The 15,175-nt window shown below is 29.7% G+C and overlaps 2 protein-coding genes across 2 annotated transcripts; one reads left to right on the top strand and one right to left on the bottom strand.

The window, feature by feature from the left end:
• Window positions 1–788: 788 nt before the first annotated feature.
• Atg3 (Autophagy-related protein 3) lies at window positions 789–6,601 on the bottom strand. The gene is made up of 7 exons (XM_088265678.1): window positions 6,406–6,601; window positions 6,140–6,328; window positions 3,912–4,025; window positions 3,558–3,704; window positions 2,470–2,619; window positions 2,094–2,221; window positions 789–1,407 (listed from the first exon to the last, which is right to left on the bottom strand). Exons 1-7 carry the CDS (start codon window positions 6,475–6,477, stop codon window positions 1,257–1,259), a joined length of 951 nt encoding a protein of 316 aa, XP_088121804.1. The 5' UTR covers window positions 6,478–6,601; the 3' UTR covers window positions 789–1,256.
• Window positions 6,602–6,913: 312 nt separating this feature from the next.
• On the top strand, window positions 6,914–13,547 carry Fis1 (Mitochondrial fission 1 protein). Its single transcript, XM_088265718.1, has 4 exons — window positions 6,914–7,140; window positions 7,765–7,878; window positions 8,415–8,585; window positions 11,322–13,547. Exons 1-4 carry the CDS (start codon window positions 7,096–7,098, stop codon window positions 11,436–11,438), a joined length of 447 nt encoding a protein of 148 aa, XP_088121844.1. The 5' UTR covers window positions 6,914–7,095; the 3' UTR covers window positions 11,439–13,547.
• The last annotated feature ends 1,628 nt before the right edge of the window (window positions 13,548–15,175 follow it).

The following is a 15,175-nucleotide window of genomic DNA, read 5'->3' as shown; positions in this document are numbered from 1 at the left end:
GTCTTCTCACACCTAAGCACTTATGCTAGCACAAGGTCGTATCATAGTAATTGTAAGCAACATAATGATTTATCTGTAACACATGATTATAGTTTTTAATCATCTGTTGTCAGGAGGGCTGCCATTCTGAAACTAATGGTGTTAATTTAAAACCCAAGTACAGTAAACTTAGTTATTATATGTAATATTACTCGTATCTTTGCTTTTTGGTTCTTCTGTACAAAATTTATAAACAGTTTCATTATATGAAGATAATAATAACTGCATAATATGAGTATCACAATTATAAAGCTTTACATGAAGAAACCAAAGTTATTACCATTAAAACTGAATAATATTTATTTCATTTGTTTTTTTCTCTCCTTTTTTCCACAAAATAAAAACCTCTTATGTATTCTGTATGCAAGTCTATATAAGTTGTGAGAGTGTTCTCTTGACGCTAATAATTCATTTTCTGGTTAATATCTGGCTAGAATAGACCAGTAGTGAATGGTATTAACAATGCTAGATTTGCAGTGTGCCCGTGAAGCCTTGTACATAATAAGAAAGGAAAATAATTACTGCAACTCCATTATTCAAAAAAAGCATGCTCAAGTAATATTTTGACTCCTTCATTTTCACCCCTTCTTCTTCTCCGGCTTCTTCAAGTACTGAATCAAATTTGTAATTAATTCAAACAAAAAAGAGTCCTTAAAGTATGATTCATTATTGAAGTTGCCATACTGTGCAATGAAATGGAGGCATTGTTCAAGTACTTAAAAATTTTAACCCATTAATTAAAAAACAACTTTATTTTCTTAAAGATACTTTATTTTCATCATACTCATTTTAAAATTTCTTTATACAGGCGAATAATTTTCATGCATATTTCCTTGTACATTCATAAAATACAAAACGTAAAAATAAAAATTCTGAATAAATATGATTAGCAAAATGTTAGTTATGTTAGCATATAACCATTATATATACTAACACAAGTGACATTTAATTAAAATGCCTGACCACAAAGTTAATGGTTTAAATATTAATAAAATTAATTTATATTTAAACCATTAAACTTAATTAATTAATTAAACTTAAAATAATATCACAACACTTATTGTGTCTCACAAAGTAGAAAGCTAAAATAAATACACAACGGTGTACGCAGTAGCCTTGAATTTTGTAGCAGGTACAGCAATAGTTTTAACAATACGCTTGCAAGATATTACAAATACAAAGAATGGATTTAATATGAATGTATGAAACTTTGGTGTTTACATAGTGAAATTTTGCGTGTAATCATATTCAATAGTAGGAATAACTGTTTGTACAAATTTAAGGAAAACTATTAAGTATGAATGTACTCCGAGTTCTCCTCCACTTTCCATTACAGTTTCAATAATTTTCTTCATCACTTCAGCGTGTCTGCAAAGAATAATAAAAAGGTAAAACTAAAATTTCTTGCTTCATAAGGCTCGTTATTTTGAATAACAATAATTAGATTATCTAGACCCTCCAGTGATTTTTTATATATAACATTCAATTATTATAAAAAGTTCAGTAATTTCAAACAAAATTACGAGTTAAAAAAGATATGAAGAAAATATTTTGTCAAAGAAATATGAAATAAATGCAGTCGAACCTGTATATAAGTGAAACCTCAACAAAAGAGACCTTTTTCAAAGAGAAAATGTCCCAGTCCCTTGGGCTCTTCTATTTTCAGGTTCGCCTGTACTACAAGATACTGAGTTTTTACTGTATTATGTATCTTAATAATCCAATTTTTTTTACACGTGAACTCAATTAGTTCATATATATGTACACAAAGTGGAATCAGCATAAATATAATTTGATTAATTGATTCGACAGTCACATTTTCCAATACCGTATATGTTGCGGAATGCATCAAAACATGTGTCATAATAGATTTTAAGAAATCCATAGTGATATTAAGTAAGAAAAACTTTAAAAATATAATTAGATTTTTATATGTTGGTGTTAAAATATTCTGCACTGGTGTTATTGTTATTCTGCAGTAGAAATAATCCAAAAATCTTCATTTCAATGGCAATGGCTAGTGATTTTCTTTATGCATAATATTTTGACTGTACCTGCATGGATGAACAGACGCCATACTTGGTCCTGGTAAGTTGGGATGTGATTCCATAGTGACAGTTTTTTTGGCATGATCCTGTGATACATCTTCGTACATTTGCTCCACAGTTAAAGGTAAACGTTTCTGAACATAAAATATGTGAAATTTAGTTTCAAAATTATTTGGAAACACATTGTGATATATATTTTTTAATATTGCAATAAAAATTGTGTATATTAAATTTTATTCCGTAAATTAATAAAAAAAACCACTTATTTAACTAAAAACATTAAATTAGACAGATCAGAAACAAATTTTTGATTTATAACAAAAAGTATAGTATGTATATACGTCGTATTATGCTATGTTAAAAAATGTATATACATATTTACCTCATCATATCCAATCAACCATAGTCTTGGAGTTTGGTAATATTTGTCATATGTGATGTGTAAATCATATGTTCGAGTATGAACAATTTCACCACCCTCTTGTTTATTTGTTGTTTTTGATTCAGACTTCCTTTGTGTTAAAGCAGTAGACTGAAAATAAGGTTAGGTTTTCAGACAGGGCACAAAAGGTAAGTTAGAGGTAGTATTCTAAAACACAACCCTAGTTTGAATCTAGTGTTTTGAATCTATATTATTAACCATATTTGAAAGTACACACAACCGCCCCCTTTAGATTGAAAAATATAATTAATAATATAATCACATGATTGATTACAAATTTGAATACTAATAAAACAACCCAAAAAATATTAATTTAATGTATTGTATTTAGGAGATTGAACACAAGGACCCACCCATATCTAATACATAATTACATATACATTACGCTGTGTGCTAGGCAAAAGGTTATCCTTATCCAAAAATATAACCTAGGGTTTTAAAAAAACCTGCTAAGTGCCTATAAAGACACTTAATGATTGGGTTTTTTTATACAAAAGGCATTTAAAAATAAATAAATAAATAAAAATATGTTGAAAATGCAACAACAAAATAAGAAATATTTTTTTTTTAATTGGGAAAAATTACTTCACCTTTCTTATTTTGCACTTAGAATAAAGTATCATAATAGGAAATAAAATGATTATCAAACGTATTTCGACTTTTGAAAGTTTTTGGTAGAAGAAAGAGGATAGGGAAAACAGAGGTACGAAAAATACATTCTAGTATCAATTCAATTATGGGTGCCTATTCACGCTCTATTTGCAACGCACTCTCATCATATTGTAAGACCCTTTCAGTCATGTTGTAAGAGAAGCTGCAGATAGTATAGAAAGAGAGGTGGTGAAGGGTGCGGCAGAGGGGAGACGATCGCCAGTCAGAGCCCCAACCAGTTTTCTTCCCGGTAACCCGGAGGATAGTACAGGATCACTCAGGGTGGAGAAAGGCCATCCACGTCACATGTAGGCAATGAGTCATGAATAGTCATGAGATGCAAGAGCAAAATATTTTATCAGTATTTAATTACTCACAGGGTCTACTTCATCGAGTAATCCACTCTGCTGGAATGCTTCCATATCCTCGGCTTCACCATCCTCCTCTGCGCTGTCATCAGAACCAGCATCTGACTTCTCATCATCAGAATCTCCATTTGCACTTTCCAGTGTCATTTCACAAACCTGCAACAATAACTTATGTCTGTGTACAAAATCCAGAATAGCTATCATGATATTAAACCCCAAGATTAACGATAAATTAATTATAATTTTATCCATTAGTTGAAAAAGTATTGAATTACGTATGTGGGGGGTATGAATTACGTAGGTATGAATGCATATGAGAAAAAAAAAATTCTTTTCAAATTCGTTAAATATACATTTACAAACCTTTTCATCTATACTGGAGACTCCAGCATTATCGAAATGATGGGTGTCCACCCAACCACCTTCCGAATCATGTTCATCTTCAATAACTTTTTCATTGTCTTCACAATACTCCATCTGTAATGAATTTTTATTTTCATATTTTTACTATGTTTTTCTTATTTAATTTAACACAACCTAGCCCCCAAGTAAGTACTAAACAAATTCTGTAATTCATTTATTTTACATTCATAAAAACCTTTGAATGAACACATTTTTTTTTATTCAACAACCAATTTTCCATAATTTGCTATCTATATTTATGTATATGGCTATTTTTGGAGCTGATCACTGGAAAAAACCACAGTTAATAAAATACATTTTTAACAGACGAAACGATCACAATAACATGAAATAATAATATATTTTGAAATATGAGTATTTCATATTATTGTAATCATTTTCTCTATCAAAAATTTGCGTGTGAAATGGATTTTTTTTAGCCATTACAATATTCGCAGATGTATGTGTAAAATATAAAATATTGAGAGATAAATACTCTATAACTTATCTGTAGAACTCCTGAGCGGCACTGTCATCATTTTTCAATACAAAACTTATTTTATAAACCAAAAATTTACAAAACTATAGTATCCTATCGGTTCCATTTTTTCCCGCCTACAGATTGCCTCATTACAGATGGACAGAAAATGTACAAACGGCCATCAGAACAAATATTGAATAATGCAGTACTTAAAGAGCAGGACAATAGTAATGAATTGTATTGAATTTACGTTTTAATTTAGTACTGAGTAGTTACTCCAATTAATAAGCAAGCAATATATACCCGGGTAACTAAACTCGTAACTATCTTTTCCAATCTTTATAATATTACAACTTCCGTAAGCACATAGTGGTTCAGTTATATTGAAAAATTATTTTACAACTACTACTACTACCACCATCACGCCGCAGGGGTAGACAGAAAGAATGGAACGCCACACTCTTCTATCCTGACATACACTCCTCGCCTCCTTCACATCCATACATCTAGTCATACATTCCCTCCGATTACGCAGACTTTTGACACCACCAGATTTTAGTTTCCGATTGATCTGATCGTGCCAAGTCTGTTTCGGCCGTCCTCGTTCTGTCTTCCTGCTAACATTTGTCACATATTTTCTTAGTCATTCTCTCGTTATCCATTCGCTCCACATGTCCATACCACCTTAAAGAGCTGTACCTAATCTTTTCAATTTCTCCTTGTTCAGCCTTACATTCCTTTCTTATATCTTCGTTTTTAATTCTGTCATACAATGATTTTACACGCATTCGTCTAAGAGAGCCCATTTCAACAGCGTTCACTCTGCTTTCATCCTTTATTTGCCAGTTCCATTTTTCGCTTCCATACATTAGTACCGACGTACCAGAACTCCGTTGTGAACCGCTAGTTTGCCTTCCATGGACATATTTTTATTTGCAATCATTCTGTTCAAAGCACCATTTAATCTATTCCCTGCATTCACTCTCCTCTCAATATCCTTATTCACTTTTGCATCCCTTGTGAACATGCTTCCTAGATATAAAAATTCTTGCACCTGTTCCAGGGATTCATTGTGTAGGATAATCTTGCATTATTCCACAAAACATTGCACATATCGCTCACTCCTTTCAAGAACGTCATAAATCAAAAATCGTCAATTTTCAGTTGTGCGTGTTTTCGGAATGCCCAGAAAATGTACTATATCCCAGCAAAAGAGGCATATTTTTAACTTGATATTTACCCGCTACATGGCAGAAAGTGTTGTTTTTGCATTTTGAAGAAAAGGTATTGTTTAATTATTTTTTTTAATATTCTAAATATTTTTCAAATGGAGAAAAAACCTTCAAGTTTTACCTAAAAAGATCTGTTGCACAGTAAAAAGTTCAATAAGTTGCTTGATATTTCTTTTTAATTCATTGTATTATATTTTTAAACTTTAAAAACGATCTCCTGAAAAATCTAGTTTTTTGATTTATGACGTTCTTGAAAGGAGTGAGCGATATCTCATACAATAACTGAGTATGATTTAACTACATGGGCACACTTGAGTGCGCCATTGATGGTTATTGAATTTTTATTATCGGTAGTATCGGTTTATAATCTTCAATGGGAATTAAATATATTTTGAAAACAACATTCTAAATATACCGTGTACTAAAGTTCATTTTAACGCATCTTTCTGTATAAAGATACGAAGAGAAAAACTCACCTGTTTGCACCGTCGGTGGCAAGGTAAATTACGTGTTACTAAGAATTGTTTATCTGATGGTAGATACGTTTTAATGCGAGATTCATCGCCGCATGCCCACTGCCAAGTGGGACAATGGTGGACTAGATGATCACCAGCCACTACAAACTCCTCTGGAGTGAGAACACCTGTTTCTCGAAACTTGGATTCCTGTGAAAATACATTTAATACGAAATATAAAGGAATATTCAGTGAAAAACAAAGACATTTTTTATTCACACACAAACCTTCAGAACTGGTGTTAAGTATTCGGCGACACCTAAAGCCGTGCCCTTAACCGTATTAATGACACTCTGCATTTTATTTTATTTTTTCTTGACAAAAATGAGAACAATGGATATACAGAATTATATTTCTGCGACTACCCCTAAATCATCGCTCGATTACCGATACGTCAAAACGGCCAGAGAAATCGAATTCGTAGAATTACGTTTACATAGATTTTGTCGAGTTAATCCCTAAGCAAACTGCGGAACGTGTCTCGAATTTAATTTCCGAAACTTGAATTTTGAGTACTCGAAAGTCATACAAAAACTGCTTACTCTTTCTACATGGATGTTATATAAAGAATTGGAATGTTTTTGATCGAAAAAAATTAATAAAAGGGTACAATTTTTGGGTGGGTTTCGTATAATCGGAATTTAGAAGTCAAATTCAGAAAACTGACGTGTGCATGAGCATAAAAACAGCCGTAGATTGGAGTTAGTATGTGATTCTAGTCTATGATTTCTATGCAATATTATTTATGATCGTTGTCAAGTTTTGACGTTTGTTCACATTGACGTTTTTGTCATTGTTAATTTCTCAGCTGTGTCATCGTCTGTGAAATTATTATTAGCATTGTGAAATTATTTTAAACAATATCGAGTCATATTGAAATCAAAGTCTGTAAACCCGCCTTATAAAATTTATTTAAAATGAGTGATATTCTCGATGAAATTGTGTCTCGGGAAGATTTGGAGGTATTAAACATTCTTTATGTTCGTCGTAATAGATGTATTTTTGCTGAATTATGTGTATATAAATCCTTACGTATTAATAAATATCTCTATCCTTATATGTATAGGTTCTATGATGTTACTGTAGATCTTTTCAATTCCGAATCTCTAAAAACACATTGGTTATGATTAACACTGAATATATATGACGCTCTGTGTGTATAAAATAAATAACGACTTTTTGTATTTCATATATGTTCTTATATACCTACGTACGCATAAGTAACAATTTATTAGTAATTGGTTTAAAAAAATGTTACTCTGGATGTAAGTAACATGTATTCTCACTTTAAATCCCAAAATCGAATATTGCCCTGTTGTGTATTTCTTAATTTTTCGAGGAAATACTTTATTTTGTATCCCCGAAGCATTAAAATGATAATAATTAAGTAATTACCGATTCCCAAAATTATTACAATTAACTGATCGCTTCCACAAACTTATTTCCTAAATTTCTTAGTCCTTTTTGGAGAATTCTTTCATTGATGCATAAGGATCTACTTTACATGTTTTCGATTTCATTAGTTACTTACCCATGTATGTGAAATTTACGCTGTTTAAAAATAATATTTTTGTGTATTTTTACAGAAATTTGAAAGGGCATATTCTCAAGAAATGAGAAATAATGCTGTCACAGACAAAACCCAATTTGAATATGCGTGGTGTTTAGTCAAAAGTAAATACCCAGTAGACATCGGAAAGGTAAAATTTCAAATTGCTTTTGTTTGATAGATTAAGTAAGAAACCTGTTTAATGAGAATCAACTTACAACAAACACTGTCCTTAAATACACGAGCACTTTTGGAATTCACTAGTCAAAGACAATGAGTTAAAAGTTTTTTGTGTAAGGAAGGTTTTTTTTCAGCGAGACTGAATGAATGGGCCATATTTTGTTATCTTATAAACTTTCTTTCCTTTTTAAGAGCATCAGTGCTTCTTTCATGTCTAACTAACATCCGGGACCTTGTAACTACTAAACATGTTATTGGATGAGTATGATGCTGGATATTTATTTATTACCTTTTAGTATCTTAAATACTGGGTGTAATCAGATTTAGAACCTTCACCCCATCTGACATTTCCATATGATATTATGGATTCAATAGGAGCGTAATAAACATCTTTGAATGTGTGAATTTAAAAATGAGTAAATTCTGATGTGTGCGCTGCTAATTGTACTATTTTTTACCAATTTTTATTTAGACTGTGTATTAAACAATTTGAATTTTTTTATTTAGGGTATATATTTGCTGAATGAACTGTGCAGAAATAACACAGATGACAGAAGAGACTACATGTACTATTTAGCAATTGGAAATGCCAGATTAAAAAAATATTCTAAAGCCAATGATATATTGAATGTTATACTGAGAACCGAACCTACAAATCACCAAGTACTACAGTTACAGGTAAGCTAATCCACAAAAATAAAAAAATATTTTTTATTGTTTATAAAGCACATTTTCGTAAAATACTAACTGAAGGGCCCTAATTTATTGATTTGGCATTTAATTTGTCGAACTCCATTTTAATTTATGGATTAATTTTTAAATCAAACAGATTTTTTGAGTACCAAGTTGTATTTTATTAATAAATAAAAAAAAACATAAAAATTAATATTGGGACAATTGTTTTGCCTAGTTATGGCATTTTCAAACGAATCTCTTTTTTTAAAAATAAAATACAACTTAGTATACTCAAAAAATCTGTGTTTGATTTAAAAATTAATTAATAAATGAAGGGCTCTTATTTTTTTTTTTTAACCATCGTTTGAGTATGTAGCTGAATGTAATGCTAAACATTAATCTTAAATAATACGCAGAAGCTTCATTATGACCATAGATAATGCACAATACTTGTCCAACATACATAAATGTATTACTTTGGTATGGGTGATTGAATTAAATTTATCTATATGCATAACATGTATATACATTACAAATTTTAAAATTCAATATGTTCATACCATATTGTTATGGAAAACACAATTAATAATAAACAAATATGGTTAAAATTGAGTAAAAGAGGAAACTTTTGTCAAAGAAGTGGACGAATTATGGTTCAGAAAACCACAGCAGTGTTCAAAGCAATATTTTTCAGCATCGCTATGTTGCTTGCATCCTGTTGGAAAAGGTACCGCTATACCTCTTCTTACAAAAATTATCATTAGCGGATTGGTCCTCTATACTGGAATGTGAAACAACCTATTCTGTAGGTGTGTCTTGAATAATTATCAGGAATGTGTAAACCAATGTACTACATATTTTCGGGAGTAATTATCACACATTGCAACAATAAAAAAAATGTAATTAAATACATTAAATAACTATTCTAGTTAAGAATGCACTGAAAAATATGGTTTGAAAGAGCCATGGATAATACCCGTATTATACCATAATAGATTCTGCCAATTAGTGATATGAATCATTTGTTACATTGCATCATATTTTGTCTTTTATATATACATGTATTTGAATATTTTACACCTGCTCTGAGTGTAATATTAAGCATAATTTATTTCAACAATTGTGTACTGCCTTGAAGTACGAATAATAAATATATGCTACATATTATGCTGTCTAGTTATTTAAATGAAGTACCACAATTCTGCATTTTTTGAGTAGACACTCGCACACAGTTCTTTTTTGTTTTTTTTTATTATTTTTATTTTAAAGGAATAACCCGCAAAGCCTCTATTTTTAGGGGCTTGTCTGCAGATAGGTTAGTAAGTATAGAGAAGGTAAATGTGAAAAACATATCACAAATACCCAGACCAAATAAAAATAAATCTTTCTTGAATTTATTTTGCAATTGGCGGGAATCGAACCCGCGATGCCAGTTTCGCAGTCGAGTGTCTACCCAACTACGCCATGGCGCCTCTTACTTAAAAGTCTATATTTGTTTTTGTACAAATCTAGAAATAGTAAATATTAGTATCTCACAATTTATTTACATGTGTTATCAATAATGAAACTATTGTAAAATATTTTGTTGATCTATTTTGAAACTAGTATAAGGTGTGTATTTAAGCAAACAGTAACAGTAATCTTACAACTTGTCATTATTTGATGATGTGTGACCTGCCGATATACATATATTTGGTACAATTATTTTTATCTAAACATCTTTTATAAAAACGAATATATGTTAATAAATTACACTTATGATCAATATTTTGAGTGTGTTGTATATAAATTTAGATTTAGCTCCACAAAAGGTCTATTATAGAAATCTCAACAGAATTGAAAACATTGATATGGAAATATGGGCATTAACAGGAAGTATTCTCATCTCAATAGCTTCTTTGTCCGTGTTGAGATATCAGTAAAAATTAAAAAAATTAAAAAATTTGGATGAAAATACTAGTATATAATTCAGCTGAATCACTTTGAAACCTTTTACTTTTAATAATAACTGGCTGCTTAGATTAAGTAGAAGATAGTAATAAAAATATTTTCTTTATGAGTCAATTTATTTACATGTCATTATATTTTTCTTTCAAAGTTGACAGTTTACAAAACTATGTAAATAAGAGATATCATAGGATATACACTAAGGACTTTATAATCACCTATTAATATTAATATCTTTGCACTGGACACAAATGCTCCCACAGCCCCTCTGTACGATGATAATGTTAATAGAGAATCCTTTAACCTATTTTTTAAGTAAGCATAATTGTCAGGTACTTAATTTCTACCCTTTGTATTAATACATAGCCACCAGAGTTGATGATAACAATAGCCAAAGTTTGATTACAATAAGCTTAAAATGAGCGCTGTTTTTTCTTATATGTTTAAATTTATATGAGGAAATGTCCAGTCAATATCCAGGACGCTTTTTATCAGCTCGCTGAACGCCTCAAGATTTATTTTTTTAGTTTCCATTTCCTTTATTCTTAATGTTTCATTGTCCTTTCATCCAATAATGATTATTTCTACTGATTTTACTTTTTTACCTTCTTAATTCCATTATTGGCCAACCAGCTCACTTTCACGTTTCATCTTTTCAAATTCTAGAACATTCATGGTGCTAAATAGTATGAGCAATCATCATCTTCGGTTTACTGTAATAATCAGACTAAGCAGGGTTTGAATTAGTGATGGTCTGCAGCACGTTCATACTTTTATTTATTTATTTTTCAGAAACAAATTAGAGAGAAGATGGAACATGAAGCAGTGGTCGGAGCTGCTAAGGCGGGAGGTGCACTGCTTCTGATTGGTGGTATTGTGGGACTGGGAATAGCTTTAGCAAAAAAATAGTGATTACCATCTTCCAAGATTGAAGTTCATGATGTACTGCTGTCTATTACATTTTTATATTTTGTTTATATGTAAATAGTGTGTATATTGATGCTGCGATGTAAAAGGGACTTTCTCACCCGTTCAAATGTCAACTGATATTTTAAAATTTGCAAGGACAATTCTTTCTTTCCTTTATATGTAGCATTCCAATCTCTGTCTTGTTTCTTCACCCAATTTATATGACTCAAACCTCAAGAAACATTTTGGAATAACGACCTTAGTCTTTTGAAATCTCTCCTTAACAAAATTTGGTTTTGTGTGACACTTTTCAATGTAAAATTTTGTCACCGCCTGTGAATAAGTATCGTTTGACTGAAATTCTTTATTGTGAAACTCTGAGGACTATGAAATAAATCTTTTGTTAAATAAATTTATTAATATATATTAGAAATCCTGTTTTTTTTTCTGATGGGATATTTAGACATTTGCATGTTGTGTACACCAATGGCCTAAAAACATCAACATGGCACTTACGCCCTTTTCACTTTCCACCATTTATATACTTATTTGAAAACAAATCATCAGTCTTTGAAATAACTTTTTTTTGTTGTTGAATTATGGCTAAAAGCCGGGTGTATTTTGATTTCGTTTTACTTAAAACTGGGGTGTAATATAAACAAGTTAGAAAATATTCATTTGTAATTCTTCACCAGGCTTATTGCAGTTTTAATATATTTTATTTATTCCAATAATATTTTCTATTCTCACAAGCTAATTTGGAATACTTAACATAATAGCACTTATAAAATATAAAATTAATCCAAAACTTTTATATAGCAAAAAAATCATTTGTAAATGTGTGATTATTGTTTTATTACAGTCAATTATTATTTATTCACTTTTATGTTATTTACATATTTCCAATTGGGTTACATGGAAATAATTTTTTCAAAATACCTAAAGTTGTTGAAAAAAATTATCAATAAATAAATATTATGCAATGATTGTACTTGTATTACATAGTAGAATACGGAATATATATTTTGTATTACATATCATTGTTGGTTCTGTTAAAAATCTCCATGCTTTATCATATAAATTACAAACCCGTTACTAATAATAGACAAAAATGATGTTCCGATATTTTACTTAAGGAGTGTTAAGATATAACTGTACTTTAAAAAAGCAACTTCAGTTCAATATCTTTCTGAGTAATTTATAGGTAAACTGCATATCAAAATAAAAGAGGTAAACTCAAAGTGATTATATGTACAGACATCTAGTACTTTTAACTGTTTATAATTTGGTAATTCTTTTGCAGCAAAATAAGTTAGTGCAAGGGTTCCCAAAGTGTGCTCCGTGGCGCCCTGGTGCACCGTAGAAAGTAAAGTGGGGCGCCGTTAGTCGATCCTCTATCATTATCCGAAACCACAAATTTTCTTGGGTACCTATAAAGGCAATGATTTATTTTTTGAAAGCTAGCTTCTTTCTACCCAACTACTATTACCTACCCATTTCTTTCGACTATAATAAATGTAAATACATATATACACCCATATCTTTCATATAGTCACATTGTCTTTTCCAAATAGCTTACTAAAGTAGGGCGCCGTGACAAAATACTAAACTTGTAAGCGCGCCGCGGGCTGAAATAGATTGGGAACCCCTGAGTTAGTGTAAGATTTTCTTCTTTCTGTTTCTTTTTCATTGTAATAGTGATAATTTTTTTGAATTTATGCATTTATTTTGTGCTAAGTCCATTGTTCGATCCAAATCCATTCAAAGTATGTTAGTTACTAAGGCAATTAATATTTTTGTTGAATTGAGCCATCATGTATCACATTTACATATTTATAGTGTCTGTAGATATATGGGTCTTCTTATAAGACCACTTTTTTTATGGTGTAGAAACCTGTTATTTTATAATTTTTTTAATGTAAAGAGAAAATATATAAAATTCAACATGGATGTTTAATTAGAAAATTGGTTTTTGATGATATGGAATGATTTTTCATTATTAAATATGTATTTGATTATTAGTATGGTTTCAATTTCACAGTTTTTCATTGATAAAAAAAAAATAACACAGAAAAAGTTGCCTGTTCAATTTTTTTTTTCATAAACAAATTTTAAACTGAAAATATAATTTTATAAAAAAATATGTTTTTATTGATATTAGTTTGCCCAATCTTTGATAATGTATTAGTTATTCTCTTTGTACGCTGTATTTTATCTTTAAAATTATGTGTTGCCACTATGTAACATTAAAAAAATGAGCATGATTTTCAAAATTAAGAACTGTTTCTACGTATTTTCTTTATCTATGAAAGGAATGCGTTAGTGTTTTTATAAGGAATACAAGAAGGTAGGTAGGGGCCCATATAGAACAATAAGTTCTATTTTAAAAATCAACAAAAAAGTGATGGCGAAATAGGAACATAAAATGTACACAAATAACAGCTGTTTGAGGGTTTATTTATCTTTACATACTTTTGTCTCTTTCTAGCAATATGTCGATTTTTGTTCCATTTGGTTGGTATAAACAACCAACTTCAAAATATATATTTTTTTAATTTCTACCATAATACGTATGTAGGTACCTACTAGAGTGACAATGGGAAACAATGTTTTTTTTTATAACAACATACTAACAGTGTCAACCAGCTGTTATCTGCTGGTATAATTTAATTTTTTATCTAGTTTTAAAATTTTTAGTTAACAATCTTTTCCTTTATATAATATTTTGTTTGTTTTTATATTATATTAAAATTAAATCCAATTCCCAAATATTTCATTTGTGTTGGAAAAAATATATTTATTGTATTATATATATTTACAAATATGTCTGTGTACAATGTTGGTCTTTATATCGTTTAGACAGTGTGCAAGGATATTCCATTTATAGACCAAAAAGAAAGTACAACAAACTTTAATTATTATTTGTATGTGGTGTCAAACTTGCCAATCTATAATTTTATATAATTATTTTCTGAAAATAAGAGACTTTAAAATATTAGTTCCATAAATTGGAGCACAAAATATGTATATTAAGAATGTTTTATATTTAAAAGGATCAACTTTGTAACAACTTTGATTTGAATGATTGAAAACAATAAAAAATAATTCAGATATTCTAATTATTGTTTTTACTTACATACATACTTGGTTTCAGATTCCACGTTTTGTGACCAATTTCGAACATCAAAATGACAACTTGACTTTAATTTTTATATTCTTGATTGAATTCTAACATGTATTTAAATTGTATTTATTTAAGCTTTTATATAATATTCTGATTTTTGTGGCTAATTATTGCGAAGAGCATTTTAAATTATTAATATGGGAATTACTTACCTTCTGGATATTCTAACTTTATTAACTGAATTGAAATTCACTTTATTATTATTTTATCATAAATTATTACAATCTGAATTTGGGAAAAAAAAACAAAATTGGTTTATTCATCTGGGTAAAAAACAACTTCTTATTCCTTTGTTTATACCACTAAAGAGAAAAGTAAATAATAGGTATTTAAATGTTTTCTTTTTATTTTATTTTTTGTAATGATATCCTGAAGAAAAAGAGATAAATGTTGGTTAACTTGTTGAAGGAAATAAACACTTTATGTGCTATTCATTCCAGGCTATGCTCATTGCCACGCGCAACGTGTCCGAAGAACTAATGTTTTAACTGATAAAAATGTATTAAAACATTAGCATTTATTTCCTTCCCATTTAAAATGGGGGAAAAGAAAG

Source organism: Brachycentrus maculatus, unplaced genomic scaffold (assembly GCF_059751285.1).
Source record: "Brachycentrus maculatus isolate JH-2025_06_01 unplaced genomic scaffold, ASM5975128v1 h1tg000257l, whole genome shotgun sequence".
NCBI lineage: Eukaryota > Metazoa > Arthropoda > Insecta > Trichoptera > Brachycentridae > Brachycentrus > Brachycentrus maculatus.
This window is presented reverse-complemented; position numbering and strand designations above follow the sequence as displayed.